This window comes from Haliotis rubra, unplaced genomic scaffold (assembly GCF_003918875.1).
Source record: "Haliotis rubra isolate DU_JTF1 unplaced genomic scaffold, ASM391887v1 Scf391, whole genome shotgun sequence".
NCBI lineage: Eukaryota > Metazoa > Mollusca > Gastropoda > Lepetellida > Haliotidae > Haliotis > Haliotis rubra.
The window spans coordinates 160,917-187,738 of record NW_025767070.1 but is presented as its reverse complement, the minus strand read 5'-3'; the positions used below and the strand labels follow the sequence as shown (position 1 = coordinate 187,738).

The 26,822-nt window shown below is 41.0% G+C and overlaps 1 protein-coding gene across 1 annotated transcript in view; it reads right to left on the bottom strand.

Moving 5' to 3' along the window:
- Positions 1–200: 200 nt before the first annotated feature.
- The window catches only part of LOC124286810, a 30,171-nt gene continuing 3,549 nt past the window's right edge, over positions 201–26,822 (bottom strand). The window contains exon 2 of the mRNA XM_046723244.1: positions 201–3,735. Coding sequence (XP_046579200.1) covers positions 2,497–3,678 — 1,182 coding nt within the window. The 5' untranslated portion in view covers positions 3,679–3,735 and the 3' untranslated portion in view covers positions 201–2,496. The remainder of the gene's footprint in view (positions 3,736–26,822) is intronic.

Here is a 26,822-nt window from a genome sequence, read left to right as displayed (position 1 = left end):
CAGGGAGAATTCATTATATTGTTGGGTTTTCTCTGACTTTAGGTACTGAAAAAAGCAGAACGTTTGTTCTGTGTTCTGTGAGATAACGGAAGCAATATGTATGTTGATGGGGGCCAGGTGCGGGGGCTCTGTGTGTGTGTGTGTGTGTGTGTGTGTGTGTGTGTGTGTGTGTGTGTGTGTGTGTGTGTGTGTGTGTGTGTGTGTGTGTGTGTGTGTGTGTGTGAGAGAGAGAGAGAGAGAGAGAGAGAGAGAGAGAGAGAGAGAGAGAGAGAGAGAGAGAGAGAGAGAGAGAGAGAGCACACGTGTGTACTTGTATATGTGGTTTGGTGTGAGGGTGTTGAGGGTATGGGGGTCTTACATGTGTGTATGTACGTGTGCGTAGGTCCTTGTGTGTGTACGTGTGGGTGGGTGAGGGTGTTTAAGGAATGGGGTTCTTGTGTGTGCGTGTGCGTGGGCGTGTGCGTGTGTACCAGATATCTCCAGTTAGAGGGGAGCGGGCTCCGGTAGTGTGACAGCCGGGGGAAGTTTGAGTAAATCATTCAGTAATGTGTCATTGTGTCTCAAAATGCTACAAACAGAGCAATAACTGCAAGACCTAGACTATAAGAGACAGATGTTGGAACATTCGGGGACACGTTTAGCGTACATGTCCAGTCTATCTAATGAGCTTCATCACAATGGAGAAGTTGGGTTGTAAGGCGCTTTTACAATATGCCATCCATATAAACGATTTAAGTAGTCTTATACCTGTTCGCTTCGAGTGAAATGGTATAATCACATAATGCAATAAAACAGTCAAACACCGCTGCCAGTAAGTACGTTACTGATGTTTACTTTGAAAAAAAGGAAATGAGAAAGGAATTTAAACAGAAAATAGCAACATGCTGAATGAGCACTAAACAAACCTTTCATTGAAAATCCACATTCCGACTTCGTCGCCATAACATGAACAACTCTAATTTACATCAATATCACAGATTACGCGATGACATGATAACACAATTAAACTGAGTGAGTGAGTGAGTGAGTTGGGTTCAACACAGCTTTTAAAAGTATTCCAGTTATATCACGGGTTGTCAACTTACCGTGGAAGCCCGAATTAATGCAGCCATGATCCTTCCCACCTTTTGTAAAACAAAACATCACGGGTACAGACAAACCATAATCTGGGCGAACTTGCGAAGCGAACCATAGTGTTACAGCGCGATAAAGGGACGCAACTCTTCACAGCTAATTGCGGCGCCTTGGGCATCAGTATCATCCACTATGAAACAAATGATAATATAAGTGCTGATGCTGGAATTACTGAAACCAGTGTGGCTAAATGTGAACAGTTTGTGACATTTTGAGTTTGGCACTTTTCACCTTTAATCAAACACATTACACTCCGTTATCTACATACATATTGTCAGGATACTAGGCCAGTAAAATATTTTACCTCACTCATGTTTTAATAACACATATCCAAATCAATTATAAAGATAACTTTTCCAGCCAAAGTATGATAAAACGTCTCTAAGTAATAGGAATCATTCTCGGTCAGGGTGCCGTAGTTCAAAACAACCTTAGCGCTAAGACTACCTTAAGTCTATGTTATGGTATGGGAGTTACGGTCACCTTAGCGCTAAGATCACTTTGTTACAACAGCACCCAGGTGTCTTGGCTGTGGAACACGACAGGTATATAATGCCATCATATGTTTGTCAAAGACATTCGTGTTTGCATCAATTCTGTATTGTTCAATAAGTAAATCAATAATTGTTTACAATCATAGTATATCAAAAGGAGAGCTGTGCAACACTTCAGAACATGGGGCAACATTCTTAAGAACATATCCAAGTACACAAGTCCCCTCTGTTTGTATTCACCTTGAAACATCAAATAAAAAGCGAAAATATATCATAGTCTTCTTCAGATGTGACTTTTTATCACGTTTTCTCATGAATTATGAGACATAAAGTGTTATCAGTGCACATTGGCTTACTTCTCTGTGTGAACCATAAAGACTAGTTCAGATTTGTGTAAACCGAATACAAAGAACAACTTGGTGGAAAATATAGTTGTAGCATGGCATAGATTGTATAAAAGGCACAACCTGCAAAATACACAAGGTGATGTTGTCATGTTTTATAAAATAAACTTTCACATAAATCGAGAGATTGTTCAAGCCTTAACTCGACATTTTCGGTCCATGTTTTCACCGACAACTCGTACATTATGAACGGAATCACATATGACATGTCAATATTAAAACCACTGCATGCAACGCTTACACGTGCTTTCACTTTCCATCGTAAGTGTGATGTAGTGCTCAAAATGCCACCTTGGAATTGAAAAGATTGTCAATGTTCTTAGTTCTTCAACGGATATTTGCAATCACCTGCTCACAGCTTCAGTTGAGTTCCCTCGGAAAGTGACCATCGATGAAGTAGTGAAACTATAAACAAAATTACATAAAGCAATTTTTCGAACTTCCCCGTTTTGTCGTGACGCACTTCATAAAGATATGCTCGTTTTGGTCGAAAACCGTTTCCTACTAGCCTGCCGATTCATAGCCATGAACAAGACCACCACCATCACAATCAGCACTGTCAACACTATAGAGAAGAGACTTATGTAAATTGATATCCTGGCTCTCTTAGCGCCTTTCTTCTTCTCACCATCTCTGTAAGCTTTGGCGGACATCAATGCGTAGTAAATGGCCAAGGCACCCAATGGGAAATTAAAGCATAGGGTTACAAGGAAGGCAACGGCGATGTTTGTATTAGGAATATCCGGAATCTGAGATTCAGTAGACTTGGAGGCTTCGGAACCATTTTCATTTCGGTCTATATCCTGTTCCTTGGGAACTAGGGATTGTACAATGTCTTCTTTGGGTGGATCAGAGGGTTTCTCTGAGGAGTACTTCCCGTAGGGCTGTACAAGGAATGGCTCCTGATCAGCGGATTCTGTCGGAGGGGCGGTAGCAGGAGATGAAGGTCCTGATGCTCCATCTGGTTCTTTCAGTTCCCTTCTGTTCAGGGCAATAGTCCCTGAAGGGGGTTTATCACCAACAGCCTCATATTCTATCGGTGGACCAGGCGTATATTCGCCTGCCAGTGTAGCGTTATTTGTATCTTTTGGCACCTTTTCGTCAATTTTATCATCCTCACCTATCGCTTTTTGGTCAGATGAAGCATTATCAACTGGCGAAGTGATTTGACCTATGGGTCTCTTGGAAGAGTTTTGTGATTCATCATTGTAATTGGCTGCATATTCAACCATGCCGTCAGTACTTTCATCCAGGATGGTCCCAATGTCCGATTCTGAATATCGTTCTTGTCTTGGCGTCTCCTCCTCATCAGAACTATGCCCAGTTATAGGAATGCCAGCATTGTAGGACTCTTTCGTAGATTCACTACCTTGTTCCATGATTTCGTGTGGTGGCTCTCTGGTTCTTTCAGCTATGTCCTTGTCAAGCTCTGACAAGTTCTTCAGACCCAAACTCTCAGCAACGTGTGACCTAAATCCTTCCTCTTCCTCTTCACGAGAAGAACGACTCTTTGGTGAACTGTCTGTGCTTGAATTACCAAATGTAACTTTAGTTCCCTTCGTTTTCGGTGAACGCTTTAAAGGAGGAACACCAGTACCATCTGCAGGCAACGAGGTGTCTTCGCCGTCAAGTGAGGTATAGTCCATTACCTGATGGAGTTATATTAACGGATGTTCTTATCTTCGGAGAATCATCTTTGACAACTGCAAAGAAAAAAAGTTAGCATTAGGGAATGTTCCCGTTGATTGTGCTTACATACGAGACAGCTGCTAATGCATGACGCCATGCTTTATAAACAACCACGACAAGCTAGAAATTTTATTATTCAAACATCACATAACATTATTCAAATATAACAGACAGACGGAATAAACACTGGAGTGCGATGAAGAAAACAAACCTATCCCCAAAATACCGAACAGCGATGGGTCTGTTTCATGGGGGATTTGACGGGGGATAGGTGTGCAACTTGAAACGACCTATAGTCAAGACTGACGTCATTGACGGAGAATTCAGTCTGTCAGAGGATGGGACTGTTGTTCCTCGACACTAAAAGAAATACGTGGAGAGGTAGGAACATACTGACTGTTGATGCTGCTGCAGCCGGGGTTTGGAATGTGCTCGATGGGTGATGATGAGGCCATTAAGATTGAGTGATAGGCTGTATCAGCATTAAAGGCGTGTTCATGAGTGTGGCGCGCGTTGGACAGATTACAGACGAAAGTCAACGATATATAAAGATAACTGGAAAAATGAGCTGGGGTTGACATTATGTTATCGTAATAAGGACACGAGAATACTCTAAACATACTGTTGTAAATTATACTCCCGGTGACGAGCCGTTTTGTAACCACCACTGTAGTTGACATTACACTCATATTGGGATGGTCTTCAATTTCATGCCATTAATGATTTCTAAGGCCACACATTTTTCATGTGATTTAAAGTGACCGAGTGAATTACATTTTACGCCGCTTTTTGCAATATTCCAGCAATATCACGGCGGGGGGACACCAGAAATGGGCTTCACAAATTGTACCTATGCGGGGGATCGAACCCGGGTCTTCGGCTGTGATTTAAATAGACTGGTGTGTGTTGTTAAACATCAGGTGTTTGAAAATAGCAGGATTGTACATGACAATATATATTTCATACCTTATATCAAAGACAATGTTTGTCTAGGGACTGACCGTCCGGTGCTCTGGCTGACAGTATGGAGGTGTGGAGGGGGAGGGGTGAGGGAGTATGAGGATGGGGGAGGTTGGGCCAGGTTAGCACTTAAGATGATTTTCTTTCCGAAGCAGAGGAACACATATATTTAACCCAATATCTTCTCTGAACCATTGGCACTGTCTTGTCATAGATCTAAAACTCTGCGTTGAAAAACTAAGGACAATTTTATTTCCAGTGTTTTAGTTCCAATGAAACCCGCTCCATCCCATCAAAAATAACAAATAGCCAGCCCCTTGGTATTGCTTGTTGAAAGGTGGGATAGATTTAGATGAACTCAGGAGGTACCAGCATGTCGTCCCTACCCCACACCGAGATAACTTACCTGTTGCATATCAAGCAATAACACAAACCGATATCTCGTCTTGAGAAACACCAGATAAATCTGCAAAGTACATAAAGAATTCCGTGGCACGTCAAGATTTCAGTGTGTGACGTCAGACGCCTTCAACCACCCTCTGGTACAAACAACCATAAAGATAATAGACTCGTTAAAATTACTTACAAATAAGATAAGGAGGCATCAGGGAGATATGTTAAGATATCATAGGCAACAACATCAAGACATTGAAAACAAACGCCGTAATTCGAGACAACGTATCTCGTCCACTTGGGATTATACGGATGACATTCAGCTTTGTGGCGCATTCGTGTGGAAGTATAAGCAGTGTAGAATAATATTGATATATTGTTCATTAACGTATTTAACAAACGTATTATATATCATTTGAACGATACAAATTCATTATCTGTCATTTGAAATGACTTCCAATGTTTCTTCACACTACAATAAACTTCTTATGTATATATGTATAAAAAATAACACATACAGGTGTATACTCTCTGTATACATCTTACTCTATGTATTCGCACAGTGTATATTAACATACTGTTTATCACCACCTATGAACGCACGGTGCGATTATGCTTGTGATTACTCTTTGTTTGAGAAGTACGGATTTTGGGACCTACCTTGAAGTGTCTGAAGTATTGCTGAACCCATCGTGATATGCATCAACGGTTGCTGAATCTGTGGTGATATGGATCAGTGGTTGCTAATATTGGAGTTTAAACAAACTGACTCATTGCGTGCGCTTTATACAGAGAGTGTCACCCTCTTTGGATACGTTATCTTTAGCAGGGCACCACTTAGGACATGTCAAGAGCTGGCCGTGTCCAATCAGACAAACATACTCGGTTTATGCATTTACGGAATCGATACAAAACTGCCACCTTAACCACTCCCCCAATTCCTGGGTTGAGACTAAGTAGTGTAAGAACCGAACGCAGCCGGTTGAGGGACTACAGCATTCGTCCCCAGCAGCGTCCCCAGAGATGCGTCCAGTGTTGCCTCCACGTCGCCGTCATGCATGGTTGAAGTCAAGACAAGGACAATCTACAGCGAAGAGATGAATGTGCAGCAGGAAATACCCACCCACATGACGCATGTGTTTTACCAGACCTGCTCCCCACAGAACATGTCTGTGATGAGACGAACGACACCTACGACAGGACCAGAACCAGCCAAGTTGACATTTGGAACATGATTCACAGGGTGTTGTCAACCTTCTTGTGTCTTGTATGCAAAACAGCTGTATCGCCTGTATCAACGTAATCGGTCTGCTACATCCGATATTGACATCCTTAACTGAGTTGTTATACCGACCCTCCTTCACGGTATGTCGCTATGCCGCCTGTTATCAGGTATCCGTTTCATTGAATTTGTTATGATAAAATATTGATGAGACGAATACTTATTATAACATCACTTTGTATGAAGCACAGTTTTCATTACTATACTATATAAAATCTTATACAGTGGTCGCAGTATCTAGGTTATGTTAACTTTAGCTGTCTATACGCTCTGTCAACAGGGCTGGCTACCCAAGCGATATGTTATCAGACATGATACTCTGTGCCTATAAAGGCAACGACGCTGGATACACCGCTCCGAGAATGCAATGATAATGGCCACATTTCAGACGGAAAAGAACTGTGTGATTCTTATCTCGAAATAAAAAGGCTCACAGTTGTGTAACACAGGCGTGTCTGTTACGCACATGCCGATGTTTGCAGTCTGCACACCGGGAAAGTCAAACCATTTGGCACTCAGGGCGCTCCAGTGGTATAGAAATGGCAGCATGAAGGATTGCTCAAGAACAGAGCAGACAAAAAGGCTCATCCTTTCTCATTTATAGGTCACAGGTGGTTATGACTAATCCACAAACCATTTGATGAAAACCTTCCATTATCACATCTTACAAAACTGCTTTGGATGATTTCAAACAGCCGACGCATACATCCATCCCATGACTGAGTGCCTTTTATAGGCTGTTATAGAACTAGTGATATGACTGTGTTGACTTTATACTATGGTGTATATCAGTCTCACTAGTTGTAACCAGCCTTATTGCTCCTTTGACATATGTCTATATGCATTAACTAAGCACCAACTGAATCCAAAGGTGTTTTGCCCAATCAAGCGATCATACCTTAGCATACTGGATTGTACATGTAAAGCACGTGCTCCACACAATAGCTTAAAAGCAATGGATCGCATGTTGACTTGCAAAGGCGCCAAGGACATTGCGGTATAAATTTGAGAATAGTAGAACTTTCGTTACAGTTTTCTGAATAAGAAAATAACTTTAATTGACATGGCAAGCAAACAAGCTTGCGGAAAATAAATGATGCAGGTGTTGGCACGTCGGTGCTAGTCGTCTCGTGAAGGTCTGGATGACCGAGGAAGACCAATAACCGTCCTAATTTCTCTGGCACGACGCAGTCCCATGACCCATACCGAGGAAGTGGCAAGTCGTCCGATCAGACGTTCCTTCACAGATAGGCACGCAGGAACGTCTGGCGTGCTGAAGGCAACTTGAAGACATGGTGTAAGGTTCATTGGTGTAAGGTTCAATTCTCTGATGAAAGTCGCCATCTTCTACTCGTTTCCGATGGGTCATCACCAGGAGATGACCCTTGCAACTGAACCCTTTGGTGTGGCTGAGTGATGGTGTCTAGTGAGCTTCGTATGACTGCAAGCTGGATGTCAGTACTGTACTTGGGTACGTAATTGTCAATGTTATCAAGAGGAAGTACTGATAATCCATGGATGACAAAGCTTGACCTCACCGTTATCGAGCCGTCATCGTCTATTTGCTGAAAACGCCATCGAAACACTGCCCGCAAACAGACCCGATATCGAACCGCATCGCCACGTTTGAGCTAGAGATATTCCTGTTCATAATTTACAGATATTGGCGCAGGCACTTCATGAGGAATTGTAGGGATACCAATACGACTGTCAGTATGAGGGGGAGAGTTGGGGGGGGGGTTGACTAGTGCCGATGTGGTCACCAGTGGTAGTTCACTACAATCATTATTTGAGATTTGTGTGACAATCATATTTGTGTCGTAGGCAGGGGGACCATATTTTCCGGCAGTATTGACAGTGTGTATCCTCTCAGACTGCAAGTAAATAGTTACCAAGGTTTGTTTTTGTGTGTGTTTAATGAGAGTAAACTATGCAACAGTTACAGTTATCATACGCGGAATCAATAATGGTTTTCAAAGCATATGCTACATGTAGGTAATGGTACTTGGTTAATGCTCATGAGTATATTTGTATTTGCATTGCCTTCATGTAACACAATCAATACCTTGCTTTTCACATGAACGATGCAATAAATATAGCTTCACAGGGATTGCTAACATATTGTTTAGACGAACGCGTTCCATGAGGCCATTTTGCATACAATCACGTAGGAGACATAAACATCCATTAAGAAGGACCTCCGTGAGTGCATGTACTGGTATGTATGTTTTGTGTAGCGTCAGCTATTTTCAGTCTTACTTGCATACATGTACGTACAGAAACACCTGCACACAGATACACAGAGCTGAGGGAAATACCTCACATCGTGTCTGTTGGAGCAATAAGCAGCTGTTTCACGCTCCACAATACACGCAGAAACTAGTCCTCTATTTTTTTGTTTTAAACATATTTTATTCACAGAGAAAAGGATTAGGATTAACTTCTCCAACTTAGCATATCCTCTCCTGGGTATGTACATAGGTAATTTAGATTCCCGCAAATAAGGATGACAGATAGTGGACTTAGTATAGTATAAGTAAAAAGAGATGGAGCTTATACAGAATAATATCAATATGCTTTACCGATCGTCTTGTTTGCGTAAGGGCACACAAAATATTACATTTCAATGGTAGATAGAATAGAATAAGTAATGTTTTAGTACCACGTGACAAGAAATAAAACAATAATAGAAACAACTTAATCATATATACGTCCACTCATAGACTAATCATGTGAACATGTTATAACACTAATCATTTCTCTATCAGAACCAACACCAATCATGCATATACAGGGGCGGTGGGGTAGCCTAGTGGGTAAAGCGTTCGCTCGTCACGCCGAAGGCCAGGGTTCGATTTCCCACATGGGTACAATTTGTGAAGCCCATTTCTGGTGTCCCCCGCCGTGATATTGCTGGAATATAAAAGCGACGTAAAACCCAACTCACTCACTCATAAATCTATGTAGCTTTGGCAGTTGTTTTAACTGGTACTGTACTATTGACGTTTACACAGACCTCAACCCTGGTCTACACATTTGTCGTGTACTGGCACTCTCCTTCGACGTACATGTGCCATGCACCCGCAGGCTTTTTGTGTTAACGGGTTAATCAGAATAGTTTGGCATGTGTAGAAACACTGGTTAGCATTCACTGGGAAAGAAGGAAGCGATTTGCTGAGTTGGCTATTTCCGACGTGTGATTTATCATAAGGAGACAGGAACGACGCAGTTGGACATGCATGCGGACTACTATCAGCACGGCTCAGATACGAAAGTCGGGGGCACGATTTCTCAAAACCACTTAACCACAAGCATGGATGTGGGTATGCCATTAGCTCGCTATTAATCAAGTAACAAGATCCACGACTCCAGACATCCACACGAGTAATGTCGTTACCAGCTGCCGATTCCATACATGATAACGTACCCTGAAAAAACATTTGGCATAACGCGGGAGACTCACTGCAGGCAGTGGGAGTAATAGGTGTCCAACAAGGATGTATTTTACATCAACTCATTTGTACGCTCCCTGACGGAATCTTTTCAGCATTCTTACGAAATGTTAATGCATCGGAGAAATTATTCTGATGGTGACTTTACACCAGTTTTGAGTCTTCGTCTACTGAAAGTCCCACACACAAATTCCCGTTGTAAATACCTGTAAATAACCGGGATTAGATAACACAATCAAGTGGTTGATATTATTGCAAACAACAACCGTCGCCGTCGGGGTACAATAACATGGTATCTACCAAGTCTCCAATCGGAACCGTTAACAGGGAATCAGACTGTACAAGAATTAAGTGTGAAACCAACAAACAACAGAAATGAGCTGTAATTAACAATTACATTCTCAATTAACTAAATTCACAAATCAATACACTGTGACGCATTTAATGAAAAATTATCAGTGAGTTGATGTATTTGTACACCTGTAATTATACAAGCAAGGAGCCACATATTCACCATGTCTATGCATTTATCTCCCATCAAGACAGTGTTCGGGCCAGGCAATGCTACGTACATAGCTCGACACCTGTTAGTGTAATCATACATGGCGAAAATACATTACACAGTTACAAATTGGTAGTGCTCTAATGATATTGCGTTGTTTCTTTTCAGATTCCGTAGAGGGTAGTGGTGAACAACGTACTATAAATAAGACAATAGTATGGAGACAAAAGAATCCTAGTTCAGCAAAGTCTAATTCGGCATAGTATAGAACCTTCTGGAAGCTCAGAAGCTTTTGGGTACTATATAAGCGGCAAGCACATGCCTCTGTCAACTCACAGTACAGCATCTTTTCACCTTGGATAACCAGCCTAGGCATATCTAGGAGTCTGACCAAGGTAGCTCATAGAAGAATATTCTTATCGCTGTGCTATTGCTATTACTGCTGCCATTTGTTTCACACTGGTATTACAATAGTACTGATACTGTTGTTTTGTACTGCAAGTCTACTGTGTACTGCCATTGTCATTACTTTGGAGTACTGTGTGTTGATTACTAAACCTGGCTAATTTCGGCATACATTACATTATTGTATCAGTAACTCCTAGCTCCTGTTGTGGAAAGATTTCATTTCTGACTCACTCATTGCATTCAATACAGTTGTAGGTTAGTTGGCGTATTAAGGAAATCGAAAATGAATTAAACTCAAACGTAGAAGTAACGAACGCATCTATTGATAACACATACTGAAATACTGAAACCAAAATCACCTGCTGCAAGTGGCTTTATGTCAAAACACACCTATGAGGCATTATGTCAAAACGCATAGTTTGCTTAATTTTCAAATATACATTGATTAATGTACATACCAAACTTAAGCCAGCTAAACGAGTTACGTGGATGATAAATCAATGAAATAGTTTACACATTAAATTAACCGAGAAATTACATAGCGTGGTCGTTGTGACCTCTACACGTGAAACAGTTGTAGACATACACCACACATATATACAGAGACATACACCACACATATATACAGTCAGAGTGTTGGTTTGTAGACATACACCACACATATATACAGTCAGAGTGTTGGTTTGTAGACATACACCACACATATATACAGTCAGAGTGTTGGTTTGTAGACATACACCACACATATATACAGTCAGAGTGTTGGTTTGTAGACATACACCACACATATATACAGTCAGAGTGTTGGTTTGTAGACATACACCACACATATATACAGTCAGAGTGTTGGTTTGTTTACATACACCACACATATATACAGTCAGAGTGTTGGTTTGTAGACATACACCACACATATATACAGTCAGAGTGTTGGTTTGTAGACATACACCACACATATATACAGTCAGAGTGTTGTTACCCTGGGCGCAGACTGTTATACATTGTTTCATATTGTTTGTGACGTTTATCTGCAGGAGTCCCAGGTTACAGAGGGTGATAAGCTCTGGGACTAACTGCACTGTGTTTATAGAGTTGGTTGCTGCTATGTTTCATCATGCCCATCGAGGTGCACACACATCCACCAATAGATCGGAATGCCTGCATTAATCTGGCATAGAAGCAGAAGCAGTACAGTACTATACATCAGAAACTACGTCACAATGTTTGCCAGTTCTCGTCATTTGTCATGTTTGAGGAGACGTGTATATATGACGGTGTCATATCGTGTATTTATGGATGATGTTCGATGAGTTTAACGCCACAGTCAAGTCAAGAATTAAGCACAGGTACATTGTCCCTGTCGAATGACACACCATTGATTATTTTTCAAGACGTTTGGCCTGTTGTTTCTCCTTTATTGGGGAAGGGGGTATTAGATGTTGCCACTGTTTTTACTTCTGTCAGTGGTTAACCCGCGAACCTTCTAATGTGGACCACTGACTCAAGCCTGCTGACACCCTTGTCATCCCCACTTCATATCTTAGAATGTTTTCACCTCTCTCATATGAGAAGCCTACCGTATTGCCTGTGTGATCTGTCTACCATGCATAATCATATACTGACCCTGACGGGTCCATATTTACTACCATGGTAGCCGACATCAAATAGTCTGATCACACCAGGTACCCGCTGTAAGATTCAGGAATTGATACAAAGTCTCTGCTTAGGAGCCCTGGCGAATCTCATTTTACACTGAGGCTGACTGGAAAGTTTTCTTTACTGAAATATACATATACGTCCGATGAACAGCAAGCATAGGCAGGAAGACATATGGACATTAACTACTGGCAGTATAACAACGGAGTTGTACTTTCACGACATATCACGACATATCAGAATGACTTACTTAACTGATCCGGGTAGTCCCGTGGGTACCCAGGTCACCTCCCACGCAACCCCAGTACCCGAGTACCCGAGTACCAGCCCTACATCAAGTATGTATTTATCAACAGTTTCCTTATAGCTGGATGTCGGGTGTCTTCTTGATCATCCACTCCGTTACCCATTTCGTATGATGTGGACGCCGTGTCGGCATGGATGGCTGTCCTTTAAGCTGGAGATACTTGATGTCATCGCAAAAATCAATAACCCGTTTCCATCAAATAAAATATATTATTACTTGGACTGCAAGATTATATTCTGCTCACGACGATTTCAGGGAGTTAAGGAACATCCGATTATTTTCTATTCCAATATTAAGTCTACTATAACACCTTATATTGATATACTACTAAAACTAGATTAAGGAGTTTCCTTCGTATTACAATATGTGGTCAGTCATCGCACTTTTATACTTTATTCAAATATGTTAAGAAACACTAATGTCCTTCATATCACCATAGTTTATCATTCATGACTTTAGATACCATGGGGTATATACCGTTCACAATAAATTAAGAACCACATTACTGTGATTTATCTTTCATGGCACCATATACATTCATAATATCACCCATTTATTATGGTCACATGAAAGCACCGCGTGTTCGTTAACTTCTTTGAGCAGTATATAATGTTTTCCACTGTTCTCATTCGCACGAGGACCAGATTACGGCGGTTTCCCCAAAACCACAGTATAGTGTTACCCAGTTACCAGTGCAAACACATGAAACATGACAGAAACACAACATGGCTGTTCATGGCGTGTAGCTAGCCTCAGAACATTCCATAAAAACAAACAAAGTTTTCCCAATTTCACAAGCTCAACACAGAACAACACATAATTTAAACAACAACTAAACTATTACCCATACCTACTGACGAGAAAAGAGGGAACGGCAACAGACACAATGGGAAATAGAAATTTCACACTCGGAGACCCACCCTTTGTTGCTACAGCGGAGGAAGCAAGAGTTTGAAATACGTCCTGACAACCTCGATGACTTGAAGTAGTGTTTGTCTATGAAGACGTGAAAAGCACACAAGCATAGACGTGCAGAGAGACCCACGTGGCTTACATTATTTAGACGCGTACTTACATACCCCCCGCAACATCTGTCTGGTTGAACGAAGAGAGCACAGTGTAGGTGGAGGAGGAGTGTATCTGTGTCTAGCCAGAATAACAATCGAGCAGGTCAGATGAGTTTGTGTAAGCCTTAATGAATTTGAAACTCATATTTGACCAATCAGAATCAAGTAATTCATGGGAGAATAATAAAGTAAGGCTTCTTAGACTAATCATTTTGAAATATTATTTATATACATATATCTCTTTATTCACTAAGTGCTTTTATGAAATGTCAACATGGACAGATGGCATTGTCTGCATATCGTCACAAACACTTCAGATCTAAGTGTATTCATGAATTGTGTTTGCCACAGTTTTCCTTAAGCATACGAATGGTTCCATAGTAACCATTCTTAAAGTGGTTTTAAAACTACATACAGGTACACCAGAAATACACGTACACGATAAAAACTGCGCACAGGAACTACACAGGAGAGGAATAGAATTGAACTGGCGATGTCGCCTATGGTATACAGGAACACACATTTTTGTGTTAGTTTCAAATAAAATTGAATAAGTCCAATCAAACCTTTTCAAGATATCGGCGCTTGCCTACGCCCCTTTCTAAATACCTGCACTGGAAGAAAACCAGAGTGAATTCCAAAATATGGTCACTTTGGATGTTGGTTCCCATGTAATATCTAAGAATATTTCAAATTTCAGTTGTATTTTCCTACACAACACCATTTCGCCCAAGCTGGTCAATTGTGGGAATGTTTTGACATCAACTGTCCCATAGTCACCTTTCCCTTTCTGACGCACAATATTCTAACAGAACCAGAGTCTACCTGCCACAACCTTCAGGTACAAACACACATGCTCGTTCTACCAATGTTTCAAATAGCGTCATTCGACTTTTGCTCGGGGGTTGATGGATCGCGGTTACAACATCCAGGACCTCTGCAAAGTTCTGAAGACATTCTCATGTAGAATGAAATATGGATGATGCATCAGTGACAAAATTAATGTCCGACGATATTCCAATTTTATTCTTTCCCGTGCTGTTTTAGATCAACAATTGACCAGTAGTGACAGGTATGTCAGGATACGATCACCTATTCACGAACAAGTGGTATCATCACCGAAGTGCCTCATAAATACATGCCCATGATATCATGTCATTTTTATCATTCATGGGATTATTGAAACATTTTCGCCTTTATATGTTTTCTAGTCAGAATGAGGGATGTACATGATATGGTAATCATAAGACGTATCTCTATCTCACAACGGACCTTCAGTTGAAAAGTATAAACAGTCGCTCTAAATAGTAACAATATATACAGTAAACCTATCAGTAGGAGTCTACCAACTATCTGGTTCTTTGTAAACTTTCAACCGATTGAAATATGAATTAAGGATGCAACACCCACTTTAGGAGAAAGTATTACATACTTCGATACTGTCTTGAAAACCTCTGTCCCTTTTTCGTTAAAAGTGAGTAGGAAAAATTGAAGAGAATGGTGAAAACAACTAGATATTAGCCTTTGAATCCATAACTGCGTATATGTTACCTTTCAATCCCAACATGAACACATCATATTATATGACGGAGGCATCTAGATCCTACACTAAAACAGTCCAGGGTTTTCACTAAATGTAGATTTTCACTTATTTAGATATAAGAGATAACTGGCACTCTTTCATATCTATAATCATGAACAACTGAATAAAGTCTACCAGTATGGTTATTGCCCAAACTGGAACAAGTGTCTCGCCATCAGCACATCAGAAGGAAACAATGTCACCTCCTTAAATGATACATACACACCAAGACCTCAATTCCAAAGCCTCAAACATCAGCCATTCCAACAATATCGGATTCATGTGCAGTACAAAAACCCTCTCCGCTAACTAGGTTAGCAAGCCAACAAATGTATTGAACCGTACATTCAGGTGCCGCCGAACACAGACATAATTGTTTCAGAATTATCATCGTGACAGACGTTAAGCAAACACCTAGCTGATATATTACTGCATACATCTTACGGCTCGCATCATGACGAGAATGACTTCTGGAAATTAGAGAAAGACGAGCTAGGTTTGCGTTATTGGTATGTCGGGTTTTGCAGAAATGAAGAATTGCGACACATGCGCATAAATCACATTCCTTGGTGTTCATGACTCTGGCCTACAAAGCAAAGGCATGAAATTACCTGTCTGTCTAGTGGTATTGGCTGATGGTGCAACATATTTAAGGGGACCAAAATTACACATCCGGCTCTTGAAGTAGGTCGAAGCTTCTTTTGTACGCCATTTACAGTTGGTTAAAAAAGGGATGCAACTTGAGTGTGACGATCAGTGTACGGTAAACGGTTCTCGAGGAAATGGTTATAGATTGCAATCAGACCAACATTAAGGAAAACAGTCTTTAAATACTTACAAGGCACCGTGGTTTTTGAGTCTTCGGATCTAATTAGGTTGACTGTTACTGACTTAATGGATCTCTTGTGGTGTTGATATTCAACAACTGAGTTGTCGTATCAACACGCAAGCTTATTAGACGATGAAAGTCAATATGGCAGTGACATCGGGGGTTTCTCTGGGTTTGTATGCTCCACGAATACAGTTGACCACTTTCCGCAAAGTCTGTCAGTCAGGTGATGAAATGAGAATGAAAACATTAACTTATGGCATGCTCAAATTCCGTCTCCTCCGCGCATGTGCGAAGCCTACCACTGACTGTCATTACCCGACGATAACGCCAGGGCACAAGTAGTCTGTCTCACAGTCCCTGAACCACATTATGCTAAAGCCCTGAATTAAGCAAGTCTAGATTTTCCCAGGTTCAGTTACTGAATCTCCCAACTCACTGGGGCTCCTTTTCAATTTAAATGGGTTTATTTGTATATATATATATTCAGGGACTAAGCGTTAGTCTTGGGCATATGTTGCAGGAAGTTGTACGGAGTAACTGGTTTGACTGCCCTGTTACGCTTGCCCTCCTCCATTCGTGATCAACTCGTGTTATGCCGGGACAAGCCTTTTCTTGGTGGTTACGGACAGGGGCGAGTGGTGACGAATGACACCTTGTGCAGCTGTTAGGACTATTTGTCTATTTGTGCAGAGTGTGCTGATCCTTGCATTAGATATCAATGTATGTACTTAACCATGTATACACCCGTATACATATATATACGTATTGGAAACCTCATCATGTTACATTGTAGCCTTGAATGAATTAAGTAATTCAATCGAGTACCCGCGGGCTTTCCTCACAGGAATCTGCTTGATACGTTGGTTGGCTGGTTGATGCAGATTGTACGAGTGTCGGGTGCTAGCGGTAGGGCAGGACAAGGTGGCTCACTCAAACACCTGCTGTCGTTACTGTTTCAGTAATCCATATTTATAATTTCATCATTATTTCGACTTTTATGCCCCACGGAATCTGTTTCGGCTGACGATAGCGACGTTTTCATATATACATATATTTACAAACAGGAAAGTACGTTACACTAACCAGTATGGTCCAGACTGATGTACTCATAAGCAACTATATATCACTGAAATATTAGATTATTAACACGTCTGGTCGAACATGACTCTCATGTGACAGTTTGAGTGAGTATTGCAGGTCTGGAGATAAGGAGAATATTTCTCACCAACTCACAGATTACACACGCATGCACATATGAACGTCATGCACTGTAGTCTCGAGCAATAATCTTGAATGCGACTTAAACCCACATCCACCACACTCATAAGAATAGCATTTGAAGGAAACGACCACGCCTGAACGAGTAACAGATCAAAGACTACAGCTGCCTTTCATACATTATAGAGAAACAATTTAATTAGGGAACTAGCGCCATGAAGCCCAAAAAAAATCCCTGAATATGTGAGAAGTAAACGTAGCTTCGTCTTGAAATAGAATAGAGGTGTACACAACTACTTCAGTCAATGCCTCATTCCAAGTCATTCACCACAGGACTCTTGCAGTTGCATTCCTACATTGCAGTTATTGCCATTGCATTTTCTTGAGTCATAAATTCCTTCTCCAAAACTGGAAAAAATGTATCTGATGTATATTCCAGGCTGGACTTCAGTCGGTCTGGTGCACCTTCTGACTGACAAAAAGGAACAACAAAAACACAGACAAAATAACACGCGTAGTTCCGGCAGGTTTCTTTTAATGACCTAATCTTTAGATGTTCGACATGCTGGTATGGGCGAAATACAGCCATGGCTACTTAGACTTTGGTAATGATGTGGATTTATTGAGTCCATGGCATAAACAGCAGACGTACCGGATCTGTCTCAGATCAAATTCTGTTTTGTAATTGACAATCGGTTTAACTTCTGTCTTTCAGATTCGAGGGAAACAATTTTTATGGACGGATGACTTCTTTATTGCAATATATGCGACGTTTCGGTGTAGATGGAAACACCGTTATCTAGCAAGTGGTACACAACCTTTATCACAAGGAGAATATATACATGAAGGGTATTTAAGTTTATACAATTGAAGAGGTTGAAGTACAGTGTGAAGACACTACTGGTGGTAGCATCTACAATTGAAGAGGTTGAAGTACAGTGTGATGACACTACTGGTGGTAGCATCTACAATTGAAGAGGTTGAAGTACAGTGTGATGACACTACTGGTGGTAGCATCTACAATTGAAGAGGTTGAAGTACAGTGTGATGACACTACTGGTGGTAGCATCTACACCGACACGTCGCATCTATTGCAATAGAAGTTGTCTATCCATAAAAAAGTGTTCCTCTTCATCAAACCAGCTTCTAAATGCCACTTAAAGAAGAAGTGTGTTTAACATTGTTGGATAACGGAAATGGCTTTGTTGCTACATTTAAGTCACAGTAGTCTTTTCTGAGCTGTGAGCAAAACCTGCTGCCGACAAACGTGTTTTGAATGGTTATGAAAAAGTTAGGTATTGCTTAAACAGATATCTTATGTCAAGACTTCCGAAATGAAAGGTTTCATTGACACATATAATATACTGAACAGCAAAAGAAACGCACGTTTCGAAAAAATGAAATTTCATGAAGGTAAGCGTTCATGTTTATGGAACTTTCATGGTAAAGTGACGTAATGAGCCCAGATGAGATGATGTCATGCAATTTGACGTCCATACGAACCATTCGCACAAACACACCAACAGTGCAGCAAAACCATAACTTTAGCACGTGCGTCGACGGTTCTGGGTGGAAAGCATGCATTTCACTCTGAGGTATTCTTTATAAAGGCTTGTGTCAAAAAACAGTTCAGTATTGACGCTAGGAGGTGTACACGCCACACAAACGATGCCTAGACTAACGACTGAGCAGAGGGGAATGGCCATTGGAAAGTTGCACGGAGGTAGCTCTGCAACCGCTGCAGCTAGGCAATCGGGCTGTCATCTTACCGCATTACACGACTTGCTCAACGTCATCAGCAAACCGGGGTTGCTGCTGATCGTCCCCGTACCGGACGGCAACGAGTGACAACTCATACACAACATCGGTTCATCCGGGTCACTCATCTAAAGAACCAAACTCAAGCAGAAACAGTAACAGCAGCCTTAGTTCTTGGGTCAAGTGGAGCAGTGTCCAGCGATACGATTAGGCGTCGTCTTCGGGCTGCTGGAATCCACTGCCGACGGCCATATGTGGGGCCAGTTTTGACACGTCAACAACGCAAGCAGCCCTCACACAGCAAGGGTGTTGATGGATCATCTGGCTCAGAATAACGTTAACATTTTTCCATGGCCGTCTCTTTCCCGGATATGGCTGCCTTTGAACATTCTGGGACGAAATTGGACGGAGGATTGGGGCAGGTAGACAGCCACTCACACTTGCACAATTGGAATACGGATTGGTGTTTGAGCGGAACCAGTGGCCTCAGGCAGTCTTTCAGACTCTAGTGAACTCAATGAGGCCACGTTGCACGGCCTGTGTGCAAGCTCAAGGTGGCTATACGCGTTACTAAAGAGACTGTCACTTTTCGCGTTCAGGGGTATCTCCATTTGACGGACTGTGATCAATTTGAACTTATTGCAATTCAATGTCAACAGCAACTTTCAACTGTTAAATTGACAGTGTTTCTATAGAAGAAATGATTAGACATGATTTTGGTTGTCTTCTGTTAAATTTCATTATCTCATAAACTTTAAATATTCTTGTTGTTGTAGAGACATGTGGGTAATATGGTTGGATACCCGAGGTCACTGAGTAGTCACCGGCCATTGATAACCGCCAACTTGTCAGTCGTCCGACGTTCCTGGATGACAACGCCAGGCCTCGCCATTTTCGAGCCGTCATCACCCAAGGACAGAACAAGGCCATCGAAACATTGCCACGACCCACAAAGAGCCCCGATGTGAACCGCTCCGAACATTTTTGGGACTATCTTTGACGCTCAGTTCGAGCTACAGATGTTCCAGGAATTGTTATTCACTTTTCAGTTTTATTTTTGTTTTAATCAGAGTAAAACCATAGTTACCATTTTGAAATGAGTAATTTTTATTTTCATAGCGTATACAACAACATGTAGTGTTAGCACATATGAAACATACAAGTTGCCTGATTAATGCTGACGTGTCTGTGACAACATTGTGACCGGGAAAGAAAACTTGAAGTACGTCTTTTGGTCTGTTTTGACGTAATCAGGCTCTTGTCGTGGGTAGAATTCTCTTGCATTACATAACACTGAGCTTTGTAAAATAGTGCATCTTATTTCAGGTGATTATATCTTAAGAACGACCTGATCCAAGGTTATCTACAGCAATTCAGATCAGCCAATTTACAATGCATATAATAATAATAGTCCACTTTTATAGCGCCATTCCAGGATGAATATCTTGCTCAAAGCGCTATTATTATTTCCCCGGATAACCCAAGCTGCCCGTGAAGCGCTAGAAGGTGAATAGTCACATGACTGTTCCACCTAGTAGCCATTTTCTGCTGGGTGAACAGAGGCAATTTTGAACAAACTCACTTGCCTAGGATGAGACCACATGTATCACATGCGCTCCGTTGTGGGGCAAGACTGACGTCCTAGAAACCGGGAGCCTCTCAGGAGTTAAGCTGCCAAACACGGTCACCCATCCAAGGACTCTCCGCGCGCAACGTTGCTTAACTTCAAACATTCAATTCAGATTTTATTGTTTGATTATATAAAGACAAGTTCAAAATAAATTCCGCTGCGCATTGACACCTCCCTTATGTTCTTCCTGATTATGGACATTATAAAGGTTTTATCGTCATTATTTTAGAACGTCAACGTCGACACACCGAAGGTATGTCTGTCTGTAATCAATAATTATTATGCCTAAGCAATACTTATCATAACATTCAGACTGGAAGATCATTTAAACATTGCAAAGTTATTCTTAACAGCTCCATTTTGAAGCCTAAGGAGGCTTAGTGTGTATTGTCTTAGAATAAAGAAACACCGACCAATCACACATCCTTGTCGTAACCCAGCCTTGAGTGTCAGGATTTATAAGCACCGGTACATAACAGACACAAAGTCACCAACTTCCAGGAACAGAAGCTTTTTATGTTATGACATGACCTATTGAGAAAGCCCTCGTTAATTACTGAAGAAATGCACCGAGGACTCCTGTTACGGGCGCTGCAAACAGCATGGAACAGCATAACGCTAACGACGTAATTAGAACGGCAACGTCATGCTGGTTCAGAATCATCGGTCGGTGAGCAGTACATCTTCACGCACAGCAATCTATGCACCGTACGTTTGTGCAGTGTTTTTTTCTGCATGCTGGTTATCGTAATTGTGTACGTAAATATTAACTAGCGCTTGAAAATGGGTGCCCATAAATAATATTAATCGTCGATAGTGAGCTGCCCGGGCACCTGCCGACATCCGTCTGTCGTACATGAATGTATTCACAGGTTTTTCTATGGCTCGGATAGTCATTTCTCTATGAACATTTGTATCCCTTTGCCTGTCTCCAGTTGCATATGTTGAACTTGCACAATCAGTATACCGATGGTGATTGATTTCGGGATTTCGAATTAAATACCATGTCAACCGCAAATCAGTCAAGTCTACAATTCTAGTAGTCGAGCCTATTATTTTTACCAAGGCAACTATTCCATATAGAGTGTCTACATATAACATGTTAGGAACCTCAAAAATGTACAGGTTAAAAAAGCAATGTTATGAACAGTTAAATACGTCACAGGCTTTCATAAGTATATGTCCTGTCTAAGCTATACAGTTATTCAAATCGTCCCGTGAATTGTTGAAAAGAATCAACATTATTCATAGATATTGCTAGTAATGGAATATCCTGAATAGAAGGGCAGTTGTACCAGTGGTGACAACCGACAACATCGGGGTATGAGTGAGTGAGTTTAGTTTTACGCCGCACTCAGCAATATTCCAGCTATATGGTGGCGGTCTGTAAATAATCGAGTCTGGACCAGACAATCCAGTGATCAGCAGCATGAGCATCGATCTGCGCAATTGGGAACCGATGACCTGTGTCAGTCAAGTCAGCGAGCCTGACCATCCGATCCCGTTAGTCGCCTCTTACGACAAGCATGGGTTACTGAAGATCAATATTCTAACCCGGATCTTCACGGGTGTGATTGGGGTATGAGGAAATAGAGGGGTAAAGGCGCGATTAAAGTATTATCATTAAGGAAGTGGCGTCGAACGTACATAAATTTCACAGAAAGTATTTAGAGTAATAGTGAGGGAAGAGACGTTTAAAGGGAACCCCGATTTTGAATAACACTTAGAGAATAGGAGTAATAGGGGTTTAGGAGGAAGTTATTTGAGGTTGCATAGATGCTATCGCTAAATCAAATACTAGTGTTGCGAGATCCTTCAATACGTCGCCAGAACCAAGGTCAAGGTCGCCTATTCGGATTCCATCAACATCACGTTACCCTTGTTACCGTGGTCTCACAGTGCCTGAACCACATTGTTTCCCCTACTGCCTGGCAATGCTAAATCCCCAAATGAAGCAAGTCTAGATTTCATTAGGTTAAGGCATCTCACTGGGGCTGCTTTTCAATTTAAATGGGTTAATTGTCAAAATTACAGAGACTAGGCTTCAGTCGATTGTCTCAGCTTCCTATGCTGCTTTTTAAGAATCTTTGAGTCTGTGAAACTCCTATTATTCATAGCGTGTATCGGTTTTTACTGAAGAGTATTAGATGTTTTGTGAGGAGAAGAGTGTTTTCAACATTTCTAGTTTCTTGCCGACATATGCGAACTGTGTTGGATGGTTTGAATGGATAAACAGACGAGGAAGCTGAGATGTACGTCTTTGTTATGACAAACCCAGTCATTCATGTGGAGACAGGTGGAGATACAATCTCGTATACGACATACACATGCAATATGTAAACAACATAAGTGTCGACTTCATCCCTGAACACACGCAGTCGACTGTCGTATGTATGTATGTATGTATGTATGTATGTATGTATGTATGTATGTATGTATGTATGTATGTATGTATGTATGTATGTATGTATGTATGTATGTATGTATGTATGTATGTATGTATGTATGTATGTGTGTGTGTATGTATGTATATGTGTGTGTATGTATTTATGTATGCATCATATATGTATGTATGTATGTATGTATCATGTATGCATGTATGTGTGTGTGTGTGTGTGTATATATGTATGTGTGTGTGTATGTATGTATATGTGTGTGTATGTATATATGTATGCATCATATATGTATGTATGTATCATGTATATATGTATGTATGTATGTATACGTATATGTGTGTGTGTATGTATGTATGTATGTATGTATGTATGTATGTATGTATGTATGTATGTATGTATGTATGTATGTATGTATGTATGTATGTATGTATGTATGTATGTATGTATGTATGTATGTATGTATGTATGTATGTATGTACGTGTTTAAGCCGGAACGAGTACCTTGTCAGAACCAGTAGGCAATCCTGACACGTGTCCTGCCAACACCTTTGTTATCGTCGTGTAGTGGCAGTCACCATACAACAGAGAGTGATACAGACCGACGTACAAAACATACCTTGTATCTTGCATGAAAGGGGAAAACAATGAAAAAATAACATATATAATTCCTGGAATATATGTACATATGTTTATAGATTTAATGAATATATAATATTATCACGGAGCCAAACCGAAAATCAAACTTCTTGTGGATGTTTGGATGTTACACAGAAATACACAAACACACGAACAAAGAAAGCACGCGCTGGGCATGACTCCAATACAACTTTCATGGCGCCACATAACTGTACAAATATAACGGCTTGTATAACGTTTAGGCTGTAAGTGACATTTACAATCCGCAGACTAATTGTCACAGTTGTTTAGTGAGTATTTACTCGGCGTTTATCTCCATTACCTGATTGTCTACAACTGTTACAGTTTATAACGTGCAGCACATCTAATCATAAAAGGTTCAAAGAGGTTTGATCAACATTCAGATTCCGACCAAAGTGCAGCTCATGCTTGTCTGTTGTTATATGTACCGCTCACCGTGGTAAATAAATATGTCTAAGTGGCCCTCCAAAGAAGCAGAGAATTAACTCGAGGAAAGTTTTCAGTATATAAAAGTAAATGGACAAAGGTTCAGACGAAGGAAGTAGGCATCTGACATTATCATTCATTACTGTTTCAAATTGCTAATCAAGCTTCGGCTATTTATAGCTAAATCGGAGTCTGTTTGACTTATGATAAACGTATGATATATTAACTCACATAAATGTGTTTGGTTAATAAGCGCCTTTGAGCAGTTGTATGCATGTATGTATGTATGTATGTATGTATGTATGTATGTATAATAATGTACCTTACACAATAGTGGCTTTGTAACTGAACATAGTCTCATAGCCTTACATAAATATAAACCAACCGGCACAGAGTAACTTCCTTGAGTGGCATTTTAGAAGTTGGGAAGTTCCTGCATGGCAACGGTACAAGAATGTGTATCGAAACGTCGGACTCACGAAATAGAAGAAGTTGTTATCCATAAAGTTTCTTCATTACGGCACATTGTAGTAGGAAGAGTGAGTGAGTTAGTGAGTTTAGTGTTACGCCGCATTAGCAATATTCCAGCAATTTCACGGCGGGGGACACCAGAAATGAGCTTCACGCATTGTGCCCATCTGGGGAATCGAACCCGGGTCTTCAGCGTGACGAGCGAACGCCTTAACCGCTAGGCTACCCCACCGCCCCTGTAGTAGGAAGAGGTGAAGAGCGGACTCTGTGTGTTGAGCTCAGTCATGCTCACCCAACACTTTAGGACGTAAATGTTTCAGCAAGTACACTGAGTGGCATCAAAGGTTCCGATGAACAATGCCAACATGGAAAGGGTGCTTGAACTATACAATCCGATATACAATGAACAATGCACATGAGTTACAACTTGAGTCATTTTAGTACAAATTTGTGGAGAGGAAAAGGGTAAGCAATGGGTTAAAAGGTTGTCAGATGTGTTCATGCGCTTTGGACTTACTTAGGTCACCACTGCCTGTTGCGGTGGTACAACACTAAATGTATAGGTAAAGCTAAATGTGCCCAAATTGTCAGTTTAGACATTTCTCTGTTTCGTCTTTACTCCAAAATGTGAACATGTACAAATTGAAATGATACATCATCCTGCTACATGGGACGAATCTATTTGTGTGTGTGTTGTTCATCCAACCAGAGGCTGCCATGTCATTATAGAGGAATGTGAAGGACACGTTCGCTATAATCTATCATGCAGACACCCATTATTACAACGACAACTGGTATGTGAGAACCCAGTACAACCAGGCCAAGGTTAATTATCAGTTTCCTGGGTGGAAACACGTGTGGGTGCTTTGGGTTGACACTGTCAGTAAACGTTACAAAGCACAATATTATATGGGATATACACATGCCGTCAGTTTTCTACAACGTTCTCGAACGTAGCCTACTAGGAACTCATATCCGCCAATGTCGACCAATGGTCAACTATTGACGCTGTGGTCTTCTATCGAGTCTACACACAACTATTGACTCTGTGGTCTTATATCGACTCTATGGTCTTCTATCGAGCCTACTGGTTTTCTTTCAAGTTTATGCTCAGGATTTTGACTCTATTGTCTGTGCTCAACTGTTGAATCTGTGGTCATATATCGACCATATGCTCAACTACTGACTCTGTGGTCTTCTATCGACTCTATGCTCAACTATTGACTGTGGTCGTCTATCGACTGTATGCTCAACTACTAATTCGGTGGTCTTTTATCGACTCTATGCTCCATTAGTGAATTTGTGGTCTTCTATCGACTCCATGCTCAACGGTTGACTCTGTTGTCTTCTGTCATCCCTATGCCCACCTATTGACTCTGTGGTCTTCGATCGACTCCATGATCAACTATTGACTTTGGTCGTCTGTCGACAGTATGCTCAACTATTAACTCGGTAGTCTTTTATCGACTCTATGCTAACCTACTAACTCGGTAGTCTTTTATCGACTGTATGCTAACCTACTGACTCGGTGGTCTTTATCGAATCTATGCTAACCTACTGACTCGGTAGTCTTTTATGAACTGTATGCTCAACTACTAACTCGGTGGTCTTTTATCGACTCTATGCTCAATTATTGAATCTGTGGTCTTCTATCGACCCTATGGTCTTCTTTCGACTCTATGGTCTTCTATCGACTCCATGCTCAACGGTTGACTCTGTTGTCTTCTGTCATCCCTATGCTCACCTATTGACTCTGTGGTCTTCGATCGACTCCATGATCAACTATTGACTTCGGTCGTCTATCGACAGTATGCTCAACTACTAACTCAATAGTCTGTTATCGACTCTATGCTAACCTACTGACGGTGGTATTTTATCGATGTCGATATACTCGAAAGAAATGTATAAATGATGGTTCCCTAAATCTAGAGTTAACGAAATATGTTTAAATATGTTACAATGTAGAAATTAAGCCTGTTTAAAAAAGCCCGACCCAAATATGAAGAAAACTAAAACAAGTGAAAGCAAAACGACTTAGTAACAAATTCAGTTAGTATTATATCCGCATTTTTCGTATTTCACGATCTTTAGAATTAGTCAGTCA